Source organism: Onychostoma macrolepis, chromosome 05, assembly GCF_012432095.1.
Source record: "Onychostoma macrolepis isolate SWU-2019 chromosome 05, ASM1243209v1, whole genome shotgun sequence".
NCBI classification, from domain to species: domain Eukaryota; kingdom Metazoa; phylum Chordata; class Actinopteri; order Cypriniformes; family Cyprinidae; genus Onychostoma; species Onychostoma macrolepis.
In genome coordinates this window covers 44,697,395-44,718,370 of record NC_081159.1, presented here as the reverse complement: position 1 = coordinate 44,718,370, position 20,976 = coordinate 44,697,395, and the positions used below count along the sequence as shown (strand labels likewise).

General features: G+C 36.7%; 2 protein-coding genes across 2 annotated transcripts; both read right to left on the bottom strand.

The window, feature by feature from the left end:
* Nucleotides 1–240: 240 nt before the first annotated feature.
* Nucleotides 241–1,043, bottom strand: LOC131540457 (aerolysin-like protein; the record flags this gene model as incomplete). Its single annotated transcript, XM_058775274.1, has 1 exon — nucleotides 241–1,043. A coding segment is annotated over one exon (705 nt), but the record flags the coding sequence as incomplete, so codon positions are not given.
* A 5,837-nt stretch (nucleotides 1,044–6,880) lies between these two features.
* Nucleotides 6,881–9,146, bottom strand: LOC131540454 (aerolysin-like protein). Its single transcript, XM_058775271.1, has 2 exons — nucleotides 9,001–9,146; nucleotides 6,881–8,208 (listed from the first exon to the last, which is right to left on the bottom strand). The coding sequence occupies exon 2, from the start codon at nucleotides 8,194–8,196 to the stop codon at nucleotides 7,249–7,251; it is 948 nt and encodes a 315-aa protein (XP_058631254.1). The 5' UTR covers nucleotides 8,197–8,208; nucleotides 9,001–9,146; the 3' UTR covers nucleotides 6,881–7,248.
* Nucleotides 9,147–20,976: the final 11,830 nt, after the last annotated feature.

Genomic DNA, 20,976 nt, shown 5'->3' with positions numbered 1-20,976 from the left:
ATTTTTTTTTTTTTTTTTTCCTCATTGTGATGGATGATTAAGGGATTTCAGCCTTTGTGTTTCCTCATATTTATATTTCTGTAAAACAAGGAGCCATGGCTGGATAATTTCATGTTCATAATCACCATGGAGTGCTCAAAAATGCAAATATGAATGGAAATATACTTCAGAGATATTTTACACATTTTCTAGGGGTGTCGATAATTGTGGCCAACATGTATTTAAGAAAAACATTTCATAAAGAGACTAGCCAGGATAAATGAGTAAACACAGTTTGCATCAACTTATAATGTCTTACATTAGTACTTTGGATAAAGGCTTTTCTATTTTGTTTATTTTTATATTTTGTTGATTGTCACCATCGTTGTATTTTGCATAGTTACACATTTCCAGAAAATTCCTTTCAATTTGGTCTCATCCGTCTGCTCATGACTGTAAGTGCCTTCTTGTCCAACGCTGAAACTGAATCCTGTAGAAGCTTCTATAACCCCAGGAATCCCTGCCTTCACTTCCATACTAAATGTTGCGGTAAAGCGGTTACACACTGACCATGAAGACTTTTTGGTCACTTTCTTTGAAGTTTCAACTTTTTGCTGTTGTGTGGCAGAGGTGTCGTTTCTGAAAGTGACGGCTTTGATCTCTTCTACGGTCACTTGTGGTATCAGTTCTTTTATTGTGGGATAGTTGACATTTGTGAGAACGGTTGATTGAACGGCACTGAGAAACATAAATCCCATGCTATCAATATCTGAAGCAGCTCTTCCTTCAACTCCCAGACAAAATCCAGAGCTGACATCAATGGGATATTCTCTTTTTAAGCCCCAGCTCGTCATCCTTGCAAAAAATTCTCCATCCAGGTTGGTCTTGAATTTGATGGCTCCAAGACGTGTTCCTGCTCCGTTCCCCCAGAGGGACAGTGAGGTGAAACGCTCACTAAGTTTGAACGCGTACTCTTGATACGGTCCATCTGAATTGCCAAAGGTTTCACTTCTGCCATCTGAAAGCCAAACCTTGACAGCCTTCACCTGCCATTCACCCACCCACCCAAAAAAAAATAAGTTAAAAAAAAAAAAACACACACTTCCATTTGTTTTCCATTTGTTTGTAAGTTTGGTCTGAGTTCTTTATGCGTTTACAACGTTTTCACCAGCATGTGCCATTTCAAGTGCTTCGAAACATCAAATCATTTTTCGAAGCAATTGGTTCAGTGCTTAGTTTCTCTCATCATTAATCTTAAGTGATGTATACTCACGTGGATGACAGCCTGATGAACTTCTTCTCCAGATCAGCTCATCTGGTAAAAGCAAGAAAAGTGAAGATTGCTTGACTGGGCTGCTGCTTAAATAGATCTTGAAGTGGGTAGGCGGGACCTGGGGGATCTCACTAATTAGATCCAGGTTCAATGAGTCAGGATAATTTGATGAGCAGTTTATTCTTAAGCAGCCCTTAATGTCGATCACGGATCAAGCAGATTTTAGTGATAAACCTCATGTAATTTGTATTCAAGAATCATGGCTTAAACCACATTTAAATTTTGTGTTAAAAGGATACTCAGTAGTTAGAAGGGATAGGGAATTTGGTATGGGCGGTGGAGTGATGACGTTTATAAAATCTGAGGTAGCATATAAGAAGGTTGATGTAGAGGAAGATTGTGAAGCAATAGCAGTAGACGTTTGGGCAGGAACACAAAAATTAGAATAATACATTTATATAATCCCTGTAAAAGACTAACTAAAGAATCATGAGTAAAATAGGGGGACAACAAAAGTCTAATCAGGTGTGTTGTGGAAATTTTAACGCACATAATACATTGTGGGGTAGCATACAAACAGATTATAATGGAAGAGAAGTGGAGGAATTTTTGGAAACAAATAATTTGGTATGTATAAATGATGGAAGTGCTACTAGGTTGGATGTATCCAAAATGAAATATTCAGTTTTAGATTTAACAATTATGTCAGAAAATCTAGCTAAAATAAGTATGTGGAACATAATTAATCAAAACATGATGGGTAGTGATCATTTCCCTATTAATTGTAAAATTGGATTAGAAGTATCTAAAACAGAAATTGGAACGATCTCTAGATGGAAATTGAAATCAGCGGATTGGGAAATATATCAAGAAGAAAGTGAACAGTGTTTAATTAACTTAAGTTGTACAATAGAAGATGTAGAGCAATATAACAATAAAATCTGTGAAAGTCTTTGTAAAGTTGCAGGGAAAGTAATAGGAAAAAGTGTAGGGAGAATAGATAAGAAAAATTACCTTGGTGGATGGTTGAGTGTAGCGAGGCAATTAAAATCAGGAATAGGTTTTTAAAGAAAGTAAGGAAATCATATTCATTTGATGTTTTTATATTGTATAAAAGAGCACAGGCTGTAGTAAGGAAAGTAATACGTGCAGCTAAAAGAAAGTACTGGAAAGAATATTGTGACAGAATAGGTAGAAATATAGATATTAGTGAGATATGGGGAATGATAAGGAAAATGGGGGGAATACAAAAATCTAATAGAATTCCTGTTTTAATAAGTGGAAATAATCAAATTATTAGTAATAAAGAAAAATCTGAGGTGTTGGCAGAAGCATTTGTAAAGGTGCATAGCAATAGCAATATATCAGATGGTATGAGGGAATTAAGAAAGAAAAGGGTAAGAGATAATCAAGAAATTTTAGCTAAAAAAGGATTGTCAGAAGGCACTATGGATGCTGTTTTCACATTATATGAACTCAAGCAGGCCTTGGAAGGAGTTAAACATACATCACCGGGAAAAGATGAAGTATGTTATGAAATGATTAAACATCTTTCAGATATTGGATTAAATGTTATTTTAAGACTTTATAATGAAATATGGAGGCAAGGGAGACTTCCTAGCTCGTGGAAATTAGGTATAGTGGTGCCAATAGCTAAACCTGGGAAAGATCACTCTGTTCCAACAAATTATAGACCAAAAGCTTTAACATCTAACCTGTGTAAAATAATGGAAAAAAATGGTTATATCTCATCTGTTATATGTTTTGGAAACTAGAAATTTATTATATGCTTATCAGAGTGGGTTCAGAAAAGGACCCATAGATGCAGTAATTTGCTTAGAAAATGAAATTAGAAAAGTGAAAAAGAAATTCTTTGATATAGAGAAAGCTTATGACATGGTATGGAAGGAAGGACTGTTAATAAAATTAAATCAGATGGGCATTAATGGGAAGTTGTTTAATTGGATTATGGATTTCCTAAAAGAACGGAAAATACAGGTAAGAGTAGGTAAAGGTTACTCGGATACCTACATAATAGACAACGGAACTCCTCAAGGTAGCGTTTGCAGTCCGGTGCTTTTCAATATTATGATAAATGGTATATTTGAGTAAATAGGATCAGAAATAGGAAGGTCATTATATGCTGATGATGGAGCCTTATGGATAAGAGGAAGGAATCCAAGATATTTAGAGAGAAAAATGCAGAAGGCAATAGATATTGTTGAAAGCTGGACTAACCAGTGGGGCTTTCGTCTTTCAGTAGCAAAGACTCAGGTCATTTGTTTCTCAAAAAAGAAGAAAATTCCTGAAGTAAAATTAAAGTTGTATGAGCAAATTTTGGAGCAAGTATCTATCATTAGATAATTGGGAGTATGGATGGACTCAAAGTTAACATTTGGAACACATATTCAAAAGGTAATAAATAAATGTAAGAAAGGAGTTAATGTACTGAGATGTTTGGCAGGACTGGATTGGGGTGCCACAAGACATGCACTAAAGAGAGTATATTGTGCACTAATTAGATCATCGATTGATTATGGTGGGATAATTTATGGATCAGCGTCAAACGCTTTGTTAAAAAAATTGACACAATTCAAAGTCAAGCCCTTAGGATTTGCTGTGGAGCTGTTAGATCTTCTCCTGTAACATCACTGCAGGTAGAGATGGGAGAAATGCCTTTAGATTTACGTGAGCTCCAGCTAAGACTGGTTTACTGGGCAAACATTAAAGGTCATTTTTCAAATCATCCAGTTAAAAATGTTTTGGGAAATTGCTGGGAATATGAACAATCACAGGTGAAAAGTTTTGGATGGATAGTAGAACAACAAACTCAGCAAATAGGTGTTAATAATATAAATATCAGTCCTACAGTAGCATTGCCAATATCTCCACCTTGGATTTTTCAATGTCTTCTGTGCATCTCCAGATATTTAAAACTATAAAGGATAAACAAAATCAAGTCCCTAAAGCAATAGTAGTGCAAAAGCATCTTCAAAATGAATATTTCCATTATTTACAAATATTTACAGATGGTTCTAAAGACCCAGTAACTGGATGAACAGCTGCAGCTATGTTTATCCCTCTTTAGAAGTATAGAGATGGAAAAAGAATTACTAATGATATGTCTGTATATACTGCAGAGATGGTGGCTATTTTGATAACTCTACAGTGGGTAGAAGAAGTCAAACCGTCTGCTGTAGTAATTTGCTCCGATTCGTTTTCAGTTCTTAATAGTTTAATAAGTGGGAAATCAGATTCCAGACAAGATATATTAATAGACATTTTTCAAAATCTGTATAGAATTTGCCAATTAAGACTTTCAGCAGTTTTTTTATGGGTGCCGGCTCATGTTGGTGTAGAGGATGTGGACATGATAACTAAACGGGCCCTTAAAAATAATGTTATTGATTTAGATATTCCTTTGGGTAAATCTGAAATGAAAGGTTTAATTAAAATGGCTATTAAAAATATGTGGCAGGAGAGATGGGCTAAAGGTCGTCATTTGTACAATATACAAAAACAAGTTGGTTTAGTTAGAAATAGTTATGGTAATAGAAAGGAAGATATAGTAATTTCTCATCTGAGAATTGGTCATTCTACTCTCAACAAATCACTTCAGATGATAGGGAAACATGATTCTGGTCAGTGCAATAAATGTGGACTTCCAGAAACTGTAGAGCATGTAATAATCAATTGCTTGGCATATGAAAGTGAAAGAATTCAATTGGAAAATAATTTAATTTCTGTTGGCATACAATCTTTAACTTTGCAGAACATACTTAACAGTTCTTACATCGGAAATAAAGCTCTTGTTTCCTTTTTGAAAGCAATAAACTTATATAAAAAAATATAGAAAGGTAGGATAGGGTATATGTGTAGCTTTTATATATTTCATTTGTGGGGCTTTAATTAATTTATTTTTTAATAGATTAGCCTACCTAGTTGTCATTGGAGACTATACTGCAGTGTGTAGCTACAGCAATGCCTGAAAAAACCTCTACAAATGTATCTGTGGCCAAATGTATATAAGCTAGTCTCGTGTGAGTATCCTGTGTCATTCTTTCTTTCTTTCATCATCTTCTTCTCTTTTATTTTTAATAGCCAGTATTTCCCAGCCTCCTGCAGCCCCATCAGCAAACTACAAATATTCCTTTTTCTCATATTATATTATCTATCATGTAAATTATAAAGTCACAAAGGTAAATGCACATTTACTTCTATCTGTCACATATTTTATTCTATTTTTATTTTATTTTAAGTTAAAAACAAAAAACAAATCAAAATCTTTGCACATACACCTGTTTGGGAATCACAAATCTCCAAGTAGCCTATAATAAATTATAATATAAAATTATACGTCCACCCAAAAAATGAAAACGGTGTCATCATTTACTCACCTGTTTGAAACCAGTGGGAACAAAACAGCATTGAAACATTTTTCAAAGTATCTTCGACAGAAGAATGAGTTATACAACATGAGAGTGAGTTAATTTTTATTTTTGAATGAATTGTCCCTTTAAAATGGACCTAAAAATGCATGTCATGTTTTCCTTAATTGTATTTAGTTAACAGTCAAATACAGAGCATTGCTTAACAGTTTAGATAATCTGAGAAAGAACTACTAATAATATTATAATAATAAATATCATATACTGTATAATCATACATTGTGTCTGTTCTTTGACCATATGTTGCAATCAATCAAACAATCTCTTTCATGTCATATGTTTAAAAATGGTGTGTGAAAACAATTTCATGATCCTAGTGTTGTGTTCAGAAGTCAGAAAGAGCTTTATTACCAAGTATGTTCACACACACACAAGGAATCTGACTTGGCGGCAGGATCTTCCAAGAAGAAAGTACGGATAGTGCAACACACACGATAGTGCAGATATACACAATCATGTTTAACATTTGAAAATCTATTAAACACTTTTAAATAAGATTTTCAAATGTTAATCACATTTTACAACAATGAAACCCAAATGTTTTTGTCAGCCATACTCTGTTCTCCTGTCTCCTCCTGAGATTAATATCTTCTGAGATTAATTTAAAGTTAGTACTTCAATAATTTTAACACTTTCATGTTGACAGTTCTCTGATATGGGTTAATTTTAACATGACAAGTAGGTTAACAAATAACGTTATCTTTTTTAGTAAGTATTTTATTTTGACTGTTTATATAAAAATGCTACTCAAAACATTATGCTGTAGAGTATATAAATATTAGTTACATACATTAAATGTTACTATGACAAGTGCAGAAGTAATTGATTTATGAATACAACTCAAATTGAAAAGATAAGGGAAATTGTGTGAAAGTATGTGTATGTGGAATGGAGCAATGCAAAATTAAGTCAGTGTCTGGTGTCTGAGATAAATATTAAAACATGGCCTTGGCACTCAATGAAAACAGCCTCCATGTAGGTGCACTGATATACTCCGATATTTTCTTGCTGAAGTAGCCAGGATAAACAAGTAAACAGTTTGCATCAACTTGTAACGTCTTACATATTTTGGATAAAGACTTGTTTATTTTTAGCAATGATCACTATTGTTGCAGTTTGCATATTTACACATTTCCAGAGAATTATTTTCAACAACCTGCTTTTGTAAAACAACCTCAGAAGACCTCCTTAAATTAAAAAAAAAAAAAAAAGTCAATGAAGCAACACTTAAATACAGACAAACAGTACAAAGGGCTCATGAAAGACTTTTATTAAATGTGAAATTGAACATTAAGATTCTTCTATGAAGTACTACACCGATAATACGGTACTAGTGAGTGTGATTTAAGTGATGAACATTTTATAATAGAATTAGAAAACATTTGGAAAAGACAGTGCCGAGTATTTCACCTGTCAAAAATAGTGGAGCAAATAGACATTTGAGATGGAACAAAGAAAGAAGAGCTCAAGTCATAAAAAGAAAATCATACATTGCTGGGGAGAAAAAAAAAAAAAAAAAAGCCCAGCCAAGAAGAATGCATCTTAACGTTACAGACCAAATTCTTGCGTATTCACTTTGATAGCAGTGTAAGTGACGCCTTTGTATTGGCCCTTGGTTTCGTACTGCAACACACTGCCGTTCTTGCAAGTGATCTTCACCGTGCCAGTGTAAGGCAGGTCAAACATGGCTCTTCCGATAGTGACGTTAACATTCACTGCCTTTTTAGGTGGCACATCAATCATGGTCGACAGGGTTTCAGTGGTCTCATTGGTCTGCTCATGACTGCAAGTGTTTTCATGGCCAACGCTGAAACTGAATCCTGTAGAAACGTCCACAACCTTTGGAATCCCTGCCTTCACTTCCATACTAAATGTTGAGGTAAAGCGGTCACTCACAGACCATGAAGACTTTCTGGTCACTTTCTCTGAAGCGTCAACTCTTTGCTGTTGTTTGGCAGAGGTGTCGTTTCTGTAAGTGACGTCTTTGATCTCTTCTACGGTCACTTGTGGTATCAGTTGGTTTATTGTGGGATAGTTGACATTTGTGAGAACAGTTGATTGAACGGCGTGGAGAAACACAAATCCCATGCAGTCAATATCTAAACCAGATCTTCCTTCAACTCCCAGACAAAATCCAGAGCTGACATCAATGGGATATTCTCTTTTTAAGCCCCAGCTCGTCATCTTTGCAAAAAATTCTCCACCCAGGTTGGTCTTGAATTTGATGGCTCCAAGACGTGATCCTTCTCCGTTCCCCCAGAGGGACAGTGAGGTGAAACACTCATTAAGTTTGAACGCGTACTCTTGATACGGTCCATCTGGATCGCCAAAGGTTGCACTTCTGCCATCTGAAAGCCAAACCCTGACAGCCTTCACCTGCCATCCACCCACCCACACGCCAATCTTCTCTAAACTGGCACCGTTATTCACACCAGTAAATGAAGAGTAAGCACCTCCTCCACCACCAATGAGTTCCAGAGTTGTTGGGTAGGACATCTTTGAAGAAATCTGAAAATGAGATCATAGATTTAATACCAGAACTATATACTATAGAACTAAGTATATAAGTGTATATGTATATGTATAAAATACTACATCTTAGTGATGGGCGTGTTCAAAACAGTGCTTCAAAACACCAGTGTTTCAGAGCCAGTATCAAACTGGCCAGGTCACGTGATTTTAGCAAACGAAACTTCGTTACGTCACACCATTTCAAAACTCCGATGGTTCACCACTAAGGGGTGTTGAACTCAAAGTGAACCCTTGAACCACTTGTGGCTTCTGGTTGCCCAGTTAATCATGCGACATGAAATCCCACAATTTCATAATAAAAGTGAAGAATTCAGGGCCAGGTGTTGTGGGTTAAACAAAGAACTTCCCTTTAACGCAGATGGCTATATAATTGAAGTGTAAAAACCATTCAGTACCTTCACCCTACAAATCACACCATACCTTAAAAATAACAAAGTAAGCTTACAATTGAATTAAATTCACCTCCTTCTGACTGATAACACTACTCTTGCCTGCTGGTTTTTATAGACGGCTCTAATGAAAACACTTAATTATATAAATCAGTTAGTTCATTGTGTATTTTGATTACACTTGAGACATAAGCACTAATATTTAACAGTATTAAACATTTCCATTTGTTTGCATGTTTGGTCTGAGTTCTTTATGCGTTTACAACGTTTTCATCAGCATGTGCTGTTTCAAGTGCTTCGAAACATCGAATCATTTTTCAAAGCAATTGGTTCAGTGCTTCATTTCTCTCATCACTAATCTTAAGTGCTATATACTCACGTGGATAACAGCCTGATGAACTTCTTCTCCAGATCAGCTCATCTGGTAAAAGCAAGAAAAGTGAAGATTGCTTGACTGGGCTGCTGCTTAAATAGATCTTGAAGTGGGTAGGCGGGACCTGGGGGATCTCACTAATTAGATCCAGGTTCAGTGAGTCAGGATAATTTGATGAGCAGTTTATTCTTAAGCAGCCCTTAATGTCGATCACGGATCAAATCGATCCACTATGATGAACAGCGAATATTTGCACTGTTTTATGCATTTGAGACGTGTGTTTTCTTCAGTGCACAACTGACACATGACAGGTACATTTTTCATCTGCAAATGCATTTAAAATCTCATTTAAAATCGCTTGAAGTAGTACACACTACTCACTAGCTGTGTGCCAGAGTTTAGTGTAAGCACTTCAGAGCCCTAGTGGAAAAAATAAAAAAGTATACTTTATTGTATTTTTAATATATTCCCTGTTTTAATAGTACACTGCAAATATGCAAACAAAAAAATGTTTAAGTCTTTAAATATATAAAAAGTATATTAACATTATGCTTTTGCCTATATTTCACAATACAACTTTTAACATACTTTAAAATAATTGTAATTTAGTATATTTTATAAAAAAATATATTTTACAAAAAATACTTGACTTGAAAGTTTATTTATATTTATTTTATTTGCACTTTATATATATATATATATATATATATAACAAACACACACACACGTATATATTTCAAAAATATTTACATGTATTTAAATGTATATTTATATAATTTATATTATATATAAATATATTTAATATACAAACAATTTTTCTTAAATATGTAGCATCAGAACGAGTCAGACAAAACTAAGATTCGATCAGGACATCGAAACATGAGGAGCCGAAATTCCAGGAGAACATGACAACGTCGTAAAGATGCCTATCTCCAACCTCTGGAGCAAGCCTAACCAACAAGCCTCTTCCAGAACAGCTCGCAACATTAAGACAAAAGAACATTTATTGATAAGTCCAACGCAGGAAGGAGATCGTCAAATTTGGGGTAAATAGTCAAGATTAATGGTCAAAGAGATGGCCATCACATGTGTTCCACAAGAGAAATCACAAGCTTCTTTAGATTGACTTTTCCCCCACACATACAAGACAAAGGCTGAGACTGAAATTCCTTTGTCCAAAGAACATGTCTTTTGGTCTCCACAGAACTATACAGAGACTTTCTTTTCATATGCACGTAAAATCATCCTAAAAGGACATTTCTAGGCATAACACTATATTATGTATGTAACCACACATTAGATTATCATGTTTTAAGCACATATTATGTGTCTTTTTAATAACTATTGAATGACTTTAAGGTTTATTCGTGTTTGGTATGTATGAGCTTGACAATTCTAGCTTGAAACGTTTCTTCCAACTGATTCTTTGTCAAATGTATCATATTCTGGTTATAGAAATCACATCCGAAATTATACTTTGCAAGAGTGTGTAAAATTCAGACCATGTGACTGATAACATGCTGATTTATGATGGAAGGAACAACCCTAGCTAAGATAATAGCCTATCTAATTGGTCAAGACACCAGATGGGATGTGTCCAAAAAGCCGAGTTTAAAACCTCAGGACACCATCAAATCTCCCTTCTTCCCTTCTCTCTTCTTCTTCTCGCCACCGCGTTTTGACGCTGTTTTAGCGCTCTTTGAGCGTGCTCTGGCCTACAGGCCAGTTGCTACTTAACACCACGATGAGAGGAAAAACCACCTAGTCTCGTTACTCATTTTATTCTTTTACTTTAGTTTCTTTTCTTTCCGTTGAGTCTCGTGTTCAAAAGTTAAGTTTGCCGCAAAGTCCAGCTCCGACTGCACCCGCTTCAAACTTCAACCAGCAACTGACTCCAAGACCATCCTCAGCCAACGCCAACCATTGGCTTCCCAAGACATCACTTCAAAGACTACTGAACTTCCAGCCAATCACCAACTCGGAAAACCCTTTCCTGCAACGACGACGAAGACAGAAGGGAATCCCTGTAACACAAGGCAACGCATAAGTAAAACAACTCCAGATTCTAACTGAACTGGTGCATTTAATATAAATTTTAGCCTCATTGAGAAACTCAATGCGAGGGTTAATTACGTGATTGATGGTTTGTTCAGGTCTATGCAATAGCACATATTGCTATAAACTTGGGATTTCACATTCTCATTCTCTAAACTCATCCTTTCTCTCTTTCTGCAACGTGTGAATGTGTGAATGCGTGTGTTCATGTTAGATTAGTTTGTCTTAGGTTTATATAAATAAAGTCTTATTTATATTCAAAAGAGAAGTATCTTGTGTTTTGTGCTTACAAGTTAATGTCTTAATCTGCCAATCTTGTTACTGTGCTTATTAATAGTGTGTTCACTATATTTTGGATTTTAATATCCAGTGCAGAGTTGATGTTATACGGCTCGTTCAGTGAATCGCTGCCGACTCAGTGATCAGCCGCAGAACAGTGATTCTGTTCAAGTTACCTATAAAATCATAAATGATTCCCTTTGAGCTAAATTAAAATTATATTTATGTATCAAACCCTACATAATATTGGTGGAGAATGCGGGCAGATTAATCTAAATTGTAAGCATAAACCAAGTTATTTAATCTTTTCCATTGCTGTGGATGAAAGATGAGACGCTTCTGAGCCGAGACTAGGGTGTGTGTGTGACGTCAGCAGCGCGCGCCTGCTTGAATGAATGAACGCAGAGAAGGCTGTAATCCGAGTCCGCCTCTCCATTGTTCAACTCCAGTAAGTGAACTTAAAGTTAACATCTGAGATCGTACAATAAAAGGTCGAAATTGAGCGTATTCCTCTTTTCTGCCTTGTTTTATAGCTGAATTGATGTCCTGCGTGTTCCAGGTCATTCAAGAGCTATACTCCTGAATCTCAGTCACTGTTAGTTGAACGGAGCTAAACTGCAATAATTAAAAGGTAAATAAATCGGTGGATAAAGAATAGTTCTGAGCGTGTTCCTCAATTCTATTTTATCAAAGCCTCATTATTCATAGTTTGATTCTCAGTGCGTGTTCCATTGTCAGATCATCTATGCTATAAGTTTGATAAAGTTAAAGTTAACTTTGTTCCAACAGCGAAGAAAACCTGTTGTTTATGTGTCCAGAGAAACTGGCACGGGCTTTATGATCCGATCACTGTTTTCCTCACCTGCAGCACGAAGCGGCGATTCGAATAAAGTTTAATCAAACTCTGAACGAACTGAGAGTTTAAGCGCCACATCGCAGAACCAACTAAAAGCGGTGTTGTTATTTGTACAGTGTTGAAATGCGCCGACATTTCATGTAACATGCTTAACTGTAATTGCAATGCAACAATTAATGTGCTAGTCCACTAGAGTTTGTTTTGGTTGCCACAGTTACGATCGTGACACGGAAGTCTTAACCTACTCCCGGAGCAACTCTGAACTGCGCACGCGCAGCACATCGAAGCTATTGTAAACAAACTCCATACTGTTGCTAAGCTAACGAAACGGTTGTGTTTACATTGAAGCCTATGCTAAAGCCATTAGCCTCAAAGGCTAGAAGTTAGCATTAGCATCCATTGGTTGAATACAGTGTGTGTGTTTGAAAAGCTAAAGTGGTTTAACCCTTTTAACATCTAAACTAATACACTTGTTGGTCTTTCTCTTTCTTGTTTATCTAATTTCTCACTTCTTACCACGTATTTACATTTTACTAGAAAGGGAAATACTAGTTCACAATTATTAATTGTACCAAATTCAAATTTGATTAAAACATTAAATTTATTTGGAATCATTCAAATTTCCCCTCAGATCATTTCATATGATCATTACTTCTAGTATTCTCGTTTGGGCCTAATCATTTTAGGTACGAATAAGCCTTGAACTTTGAAAGTTTTAAACTTATTCTACCTAATTGATTTATTACCCATATCAATAGATTCTATTTAGACGTATACTTACTCATTACTTTATTGCGTGTTACCCCCTCATTCTTCCTGTTTTGGTGATACACTTAGCCACTATTTTTAGTTACTAAAACTAAAGAGTTCATCCTTTATTTAATTTCATTTTTGCTTATTTTACCCATTTATTACTTTTCAAGTTTACTTTGTCTTACCATTTTCTTTCCTCTGTGTATCCTAGCTTGGGAACGACACACCCAAGCCTTAATAGGAGACATTGTTATCCCTCACTACGAGTTCAAATAAATTAGAGAGACAAATCTCTTTCACCCGAAATTTATTTATTTGTTATTAGTTGTGCAGCAACTGAAAATAACACTCTACTCGTAGTTGGGCATAACAACTTGCTAGTGGACCCGATCCACTTAATCTACTGTCTCCTTCCCTTCTGCTTTCTTTCCTCTTCACTTTTTTTACATTTGTAGGGACCTGTAAGAACCATCAATCGATTCTAAGTGAATGAAATACACAATCCTGTCAAAAGGCGAATCATCCTTAAGAATTTGATTGTAATCAAACCCTCTTTCGTTCTTCCTACCCTTCCCATATTTGAAAACGCAATCCAAATTTTAACATCTCATCCAACGCTGAGATCAATTTAATAGAGATAAGTTTTGGGTAACCGTTGCCTCACAGCCTCCCTGGTGAGCGGTCCAACTGAAAGGTGTATGTTGTCAATCCTGTCAGACTAAGAAAGAGATATCATAATTATTATTATATTCGTTTGTCTAAAACAGAGATTTAATAATATTGTTTGCCTCCTTGATAACATTTAATTGAAAAAAAAAAAAAAGAATTTTCCTCATTTGAAAAAAAAAAAGGAATTGTTTCTTTAATTGAATTTGTTTTTCACCTTTTTCTCTCTTTTCCCTCTTCCTCATTAGAAGTGACGAAGTCTTCACATCTCTAGTCTACCTAGATACCCTGAGACCAACACAGTCATCACCACACTACACTAGTGGTTCAAAATCACTGACAAAACACTTAGTTGTCCCACCACACATAGGCTTCTACTCCACACAGATCTGTGTCAGTCTCTCCTCTCCCCAGCGTGCTAACATGCCGCAGACTGCAGACCCCTTTGACCCTTGAACTGTTATTATTTTTAATAATAATCCTAATTCTGAGAAGATTCCTGACACAAGATTCGAGCCAGAACACCAACCACGAGGAGCTAGTCAAAATCACCAGCTCCCTAAGCTATGCCTTCACGACCCAGCTGAAACTGAGCGACAAGCACATCACCCATCTTCAAGAGGAGCTGACATGTGCTCAACGCCGCATAGACAAGCTGGAAGTGAAAGTTCAAGATCAACCCAAAGCACCCAACGAGAGGAGCAGGAAACTACGGAACAAGTTAAGGAGCTCCAAGCAGCCCTGAGAGCAGCTCAGCTTGACCAACAACATGCAAAAGCTGCCCAGAAAGACCTGGTGAACAGACTCCAGTATGCCGAACAGCTACTAGAGAAAGCCAAGAATGACATCAGTAACAAGAATGCTGAAATCAGTACCCTGAAAGACCACCTTGAAAGGTATGGAACTGAAATGGACAATCTGACCCAACAACTAGACGATACCAACTATGAGCTCTATATGGTCAGAAAAGAACTCAAACATGCTTATGAGCAGAAACAAGAGCCAAGGCAAGAGAAACATCTCTCAGCCTCACCACTGCTGAGCAGAGCCGAGTCCTACGTCCAAGAACTGGTACGCAACGAAAGAAGCGAAGGGCCACAACCCAAAACCTCACCTGCCTTCGCCACAGAACTCTTTCCTGTCAACGAAAGAAAACCTCCCATCCAAGCAGACCTTGGAGCTGCACTTGGGATGACCGTCAAAGACCTCGACAAGCTGTCTAAAAACATCAGCAAGTTCAACCCGAACTCCACAGAGGGCCACACCATCGAGGCTCATCTGCAAGATATCGGCTTTTATCTAGAAATGAGACCTCATGTGACTAACAGAGACAGGTTATACCTCCTTAGAGCCACGTCCGGTCCTGAGGTACGAAACTTCCTAGATCGACAGCCCAGTCGAACGAAGTCAGACTACCAGCTGCTTTGTGAGGTCCTGATTAGAGAATTTACAGACCCAGAGTCGGAAAACGGACTGTTAACTGCCTTGGAAACCAAACAAGGTCGACAAGAGACTCCACAAGCTTACTACAACCGACTCCGACAAGCTTACTTTGGTGCACACAACGAACCTGACCTTGAAGAGGATGTGAACTTCAAAAGCCTCTTCCTAAAAAATCTGCACCCTGGAGTCAGTCACCATCTAGGCGTCATGGCCTGTCCACGCTCCATGACCATCCAACAGTTGCGTGATCTAACACAGAAAGCCTACAACAAGCAGAAGATGGCCTCAAAGAAAGGTAACAAAACCTCCACACTCTTGAACTCTGTCACCAAAGACTCTAGCCTTGCACTGTACGACACCCAGTTGCATCACAACACCAGAGTTTTCCATCAAGAGCACGGAGAACATGACCCCCATGTCCATGACAGCTATCAGCCCAACCACTGGAAAAATCCATGGGACAAGCCACGCTTCTCAAGAAACCCAAAGGATCAGACATCCAAAAGTAATCGCCTGACTCATCCAAGAGCAACTCGTGTGGGTGGCGACAACGAAACCCACCTCAGCACCACTCAGACATGCACAGTGCTGAGTACGCACAAGAACAAGACAGCTTACCATCAGAAGACATGGAACAAGTCATGAGACAACTGAAAGAGTTCCTTCAAGATAAGCTGAACACGGATGACTACAAAATTGAATCATGCTCGCTGTGACCAGCGACAGAACGGAAGACCGGTGATCACATGGTACACCACCATATCAGAGATGACAAACACCTGTTCAACAACCACCCAGAACGAGCAAGTCTCTCACGGCCAACTGTTGATGAAAACTGAGGTACCAGAGAACATCACCTCAGTCACCCATCACTCACTAACAAACTGGTAAATGAACTCCAACTCCAAGAACCACATTCCTGTCTGTGCAACAGCAACCACCAAAGCACAGAAGGTCAGAAAGTCTGCCACATCCAGAAGGCAGCACGAGAGGAATGCAACATAAGAGGCGAAGTTTGCATCCCAGCTTCACACAGCCATGCCAAACTACCTCCGACTGTCTGCTAAAGAACTTCCTGCCTTTCTGGACTGACCCCCATTAGATCATGGACACGCCTCATCCAAGCCAAGGATGCAGAGAGCCCGTCTTCACTGACATACCCGAAAAGGGGGGAGACAACACAGACTGAAACAGATCTGATCACACCTACACTATACCAGTAACACACAACATTACCTACACCCAGAGGTAACCACATCTACTGATAACACATTTAACAAACATATTCTTCCCACAAGTAGAATATCCAAATTTTAGCGTAACATAAAGTTACATACACCACCATGAAGGAACATGCAGCTATCCTCACCATAGTTAAAACACCTGACACTAAGTTAAGGTACATGACTCCCTAGCTGCACATAACATCCTAGCTCAACAGTAGTTGCAAACCATGCTAGGAAAACCCACAGCAGCTTTGTTTTGTTTTGTTCTTCTTTACCTATCCTTTTCCTTCCCCTCTTTCTTTAGTAGGTGAAAACCTAGACACCCTGCAAGGGTCAAAGGTCTGATATTAGGATTGACTCACCACACCTAATATCCATAAGCCACTCTAAACTGAATGGAAGCCAGAGAGCTCCATGCACGATAGGTCAATTAATTTTACCACAAATGATGTCACCAGAAACTAAAGGTGAACACTCTTAAGTTAAGACAACTTAGAAGAAACAAACAAATCTAATCACAAAATTTGATCGAAGAATCAACATACTAAACTAAATTAGAACAACAATTTCCAAAATTGAACTAAAAACTATTCAGTTTACCGAACTAGATTGACCAATTGAATATAACCGCCTGTACCCGAATAACCTGATGCCCTGCACCAGTACAGTAACTGTCATGGAGGTGTTGTCTTGTTGTTTGCTGTGTTTGTGTCTGCTGCTTCTGCCTCTGATTATCCAGTGCTTGCCGATGTCTCCAACTCGACACATCGCCAATCAAGGGGGGTATGTAGCATCAGAACGAGTCAGACAAAACTAAGATTCGATCAGGACATCGAAACATGAGGAGCCGAAATTCCAGGAGAACATGACAACGTCGTAAAGATGCCTATCTCCAACCTCTGGAGCAAGCCTAACCAACAAGCCTCTTCCAGAACAGCTCGCAACATTAAGACAAAAGAACATTTATTGATAAGTCCAACGCAGGAAGGAGATCATCAAATTTGGGGTAAATAGTCAAGATTAATGGTCAAAGAGATGGCCATCACATGTGTTCCACAAGAGAAATCACAAGCTTCTTTAGATTGACTTTTCCCCCACACATACAAGACAAAGGCTGAGACTGAAATTCCTTTGTCCAAAGAACATGTCTTTTGGTCTCCACAGAACTATACAGAGACTTTCTTTTTCATATGCACGTAAAATCATCCTAAAAGGACATTTCTAGGCGTAACACTATATTATGTATGTAACCCACACATTAGATTATCATGTTTTAAGCACATATTATGTGTCTTTTTAATAACTATTGAATGACTTTAAGGTTTATTCGTGTTTGGTATGTATGAGCTTGACAATTCTAGCTTGAAACGTTTCTTCCAACTGATTCTTTGTCAAATGTATCATATTCTGGTTATAGAAATCACATCCGAAATTATACTTTGCAAGAGTGTGTAAAATTCAGACCATGTGACTGATAACATGCTGATTTATGATGGAAGGAACAACCCTAGCTAAGATAATAGCCTATCTAATTGGTCAAGACACCAGATGGGATGTGTCCAAAAAGCCGAGTTTAAAACCTCAGGACACCATCAAATCTCCCTTCTTCCCTTCTCTCTTCTTCTTCTCGCCACCGCGTTTTGACGCTGTTTTAGCGCTCTTTGAGCGTGCTCTGGCCTACAGGCCAGTTGCTACTTAACACCACGATGAGAGGAAAAACCACCTAGTCTCGTTACTCATTTTATTCTTTTACTTTAGTTTCTTTTCTTTCCGTTGAGTCTCGTGTTCAAAAGTTAAGTTTGCCGCAAAGTCCAGCTCCGACTGCACCCGCTTCAAACTTCAACCAGCAACTGACTCCAAGACCATCCTCAGCCAACGCCAACCATTGGCTTCCCAAGACATCACTTCAAAGACTACTGAACTTCCAGCCAATCACCAACTCGAAAACCCCTTTCCTGCAACGACGACGAAGACAGAAGGGAATCCCTGTAACACAAGGCAACGCAAGTAAAACAACTCCAGATTCTAACTGAACTGGTGCATTTAATATAAATTTTAGCCTCATTGAGAAACTCAATGCGAGGGTTAATTACGTGATTGATGGTTTGTTCAGGTCTATGCAATAGCACATATTGCTATAAACTTGGGATTTCACATTCTCATTCTCTAAACTCATCCTTTCTCTCTTTCTGCAACGTGTGAATGTGTGAATGCGTGTGTTCATGTTAGATTAGTTTGTCTTAGGTTTATATAAATAAAGTCTTATTTATATTCAAAAGAGAAGTATCTTGTGTTTTGTGCTTACAAGTTAATGTCTTAATCTGCCAATCTTGTTACTGTGCTTATTAATAGTGTGTTCACTATATTTTGGATTTTAATATCCAGTGCAGAGTTGATGTTATACGGCTCGTTCAGTGAATCGCTGCCGACTCAGTGATCAGCCGCAGAACAGTGATTCTGTTCAAGTTACCTATAAAATCATAAATGATTCCCTTTGAGCTAAATTAAAATTATATTTATGTATCAAACCCTACAAATATATACATGCACGTGTGTGTATTTATATCTACATAATAAATATACACAGTACACACATTATGTAAACAAAAACTTTTATTTTGGATTAATCACGATTAATTGTTTGACAGCACTAATATATATATATATATATATATATATATATATATATATATATATATATATATATATATATATATATATATATATATATATATAAAATATAAAACCTTAACACCTATTTTTTTTTTTTTATAAATATTTATAAAACTATAACAGTATCTCAATGTATCTCTAAAATACTACTCTTACTATTTCTACAGTACGTAGTAAGCACACATACTGAATCCCATAATGCAATGCGCTTCACCTTCCATTTCCAAAGTAACAGATGAAACACGGATAAAAACAGCTGCAGTACATCTCTTTCTTGACTCATTATTTGACAGAATTGACAAGAGTCTGGCATTTTTACAAAAATTAGGGGGGGGGGGGGGGGTTTATGACAGACACCAGCTAAATTAAATATGCAACATATACATTATGCATCAACATAGGCTGTTTTATCACTTTATTTTTTTCTACTGCTTGTATATCTGTGATTTTATAACAATCATTATAAGTGCTGATTGATTATTATTCAACTAGCAATAAAAAAAACTGTTTATCATTGCCTATGGTTAAAAACAATACTAGTATGCAGTATAATAGAGAAGAATCATCCTGCAGGTACAGACTTGTATCTTATGCGATAACAGATTCTGAAGCACCAAATAAAACCAAACAGCTGTGCTCAAACATGTGTTTAAGATTTAGCAGTAATTCATATTCATATTCATACAGCATTTCGCTTCACCCAGTAACCTGAACTCCAGCGATTCGCTCACTTTTCCACATTTAGATTTGTAAGAGGGTTTAAGTTACATCCTGAAACAAACCATCAGACCACATGCTGGAAATCATACACATGACCTGAGCAAAACACACTTTACCAGCATGCAAAACATAGCAAGCTTCTCATTTAATATAAAAACAAGAAAATATGTGAACTTGCATTAAATGTGCATTTTGTATTGCAGTTACTCTTCCTCTTTGAATATGTTCAAACATCATCTGGCAACCAGTATTTGTCTCTATATTCAATGCATGAACATGCATTTCATTTTCAAACGCGAGTAATGCAAATTCCCAATAAGAACATACAGCAAAGTCTTATTATCCAGAGATATGTGAGCGAGTGACTGCACGCAAACACGCAACGACAGCTTTAACAAAGCATAATGCGATATATTTCTCATGCATATTCAGATGCATGTCATGCACACTGTTAAATGCACATTAAAGGCCGCTGTTTGGTTGGCGCACCTGATCCGCCGCGTCCTCCGCCGCGCTCACCAGATCCTCGCGCCCCATCACTCACCGATCAGCGCTGAGACAATCAGCCCAATATTTGAATTATATGTATAATAAGAACATTAATTATATCATATAATAAAAATACTGATTATTAGCCTTCATAAAATCATTATAGTATTATATTAATAATATTCTTGTTAAATAAATTATATTATTATAGAAATAATAATAATAATAATATTACATAAAATCCATCTAGAATAATATTAATATTCTTGTTAAATTATATTTATTATTATTATTATTATTATTATTATTACTATAATTATAAATGTCATATGCACATACTACTACTACTACCACCAATAACTAGCATTGCATTATTGTATTATTATAACTAGTATTGCAGTTATATTCATATAATTAATAATAATGGTTATTATTATTTATTTATCATTATCATGTTTTTATACATAATAAATTACCTTATTATTATTATTATTAGATAAGTTAGACATAAATAAAAGTGAATACATTTCTGTGGAGTCTACTCAGACAAAAAAAAAAAAAAATTTAAAAATAAAATGCAAATATTTCATTCTTAAATAAAAAAACAAGGATATTTTAATACATACCATACACAAACACAAGTCAAAACAGTAGAAAACAGAGAATCATGAAGATTGTCTGTCCTCTCTGTAACAGCACACAGGATCATTTTCAAGCTGTAAAACACACACACACACACACACACACACACACACACACTTTAAATATTTATCTATGCTCCCTCGTATTAAAAAAGTCCATAAAAGGGCAAAAATAAAACCG

Coding starts and splice junctions, on each gene's coding strand:
- LOC131540454 (XM_058775271.1), bottom strand. CDS start 8,196: ATGTCCTACCCAACAACTCTGGAACTCATTGGTGGTGGAGGAGGTGCT.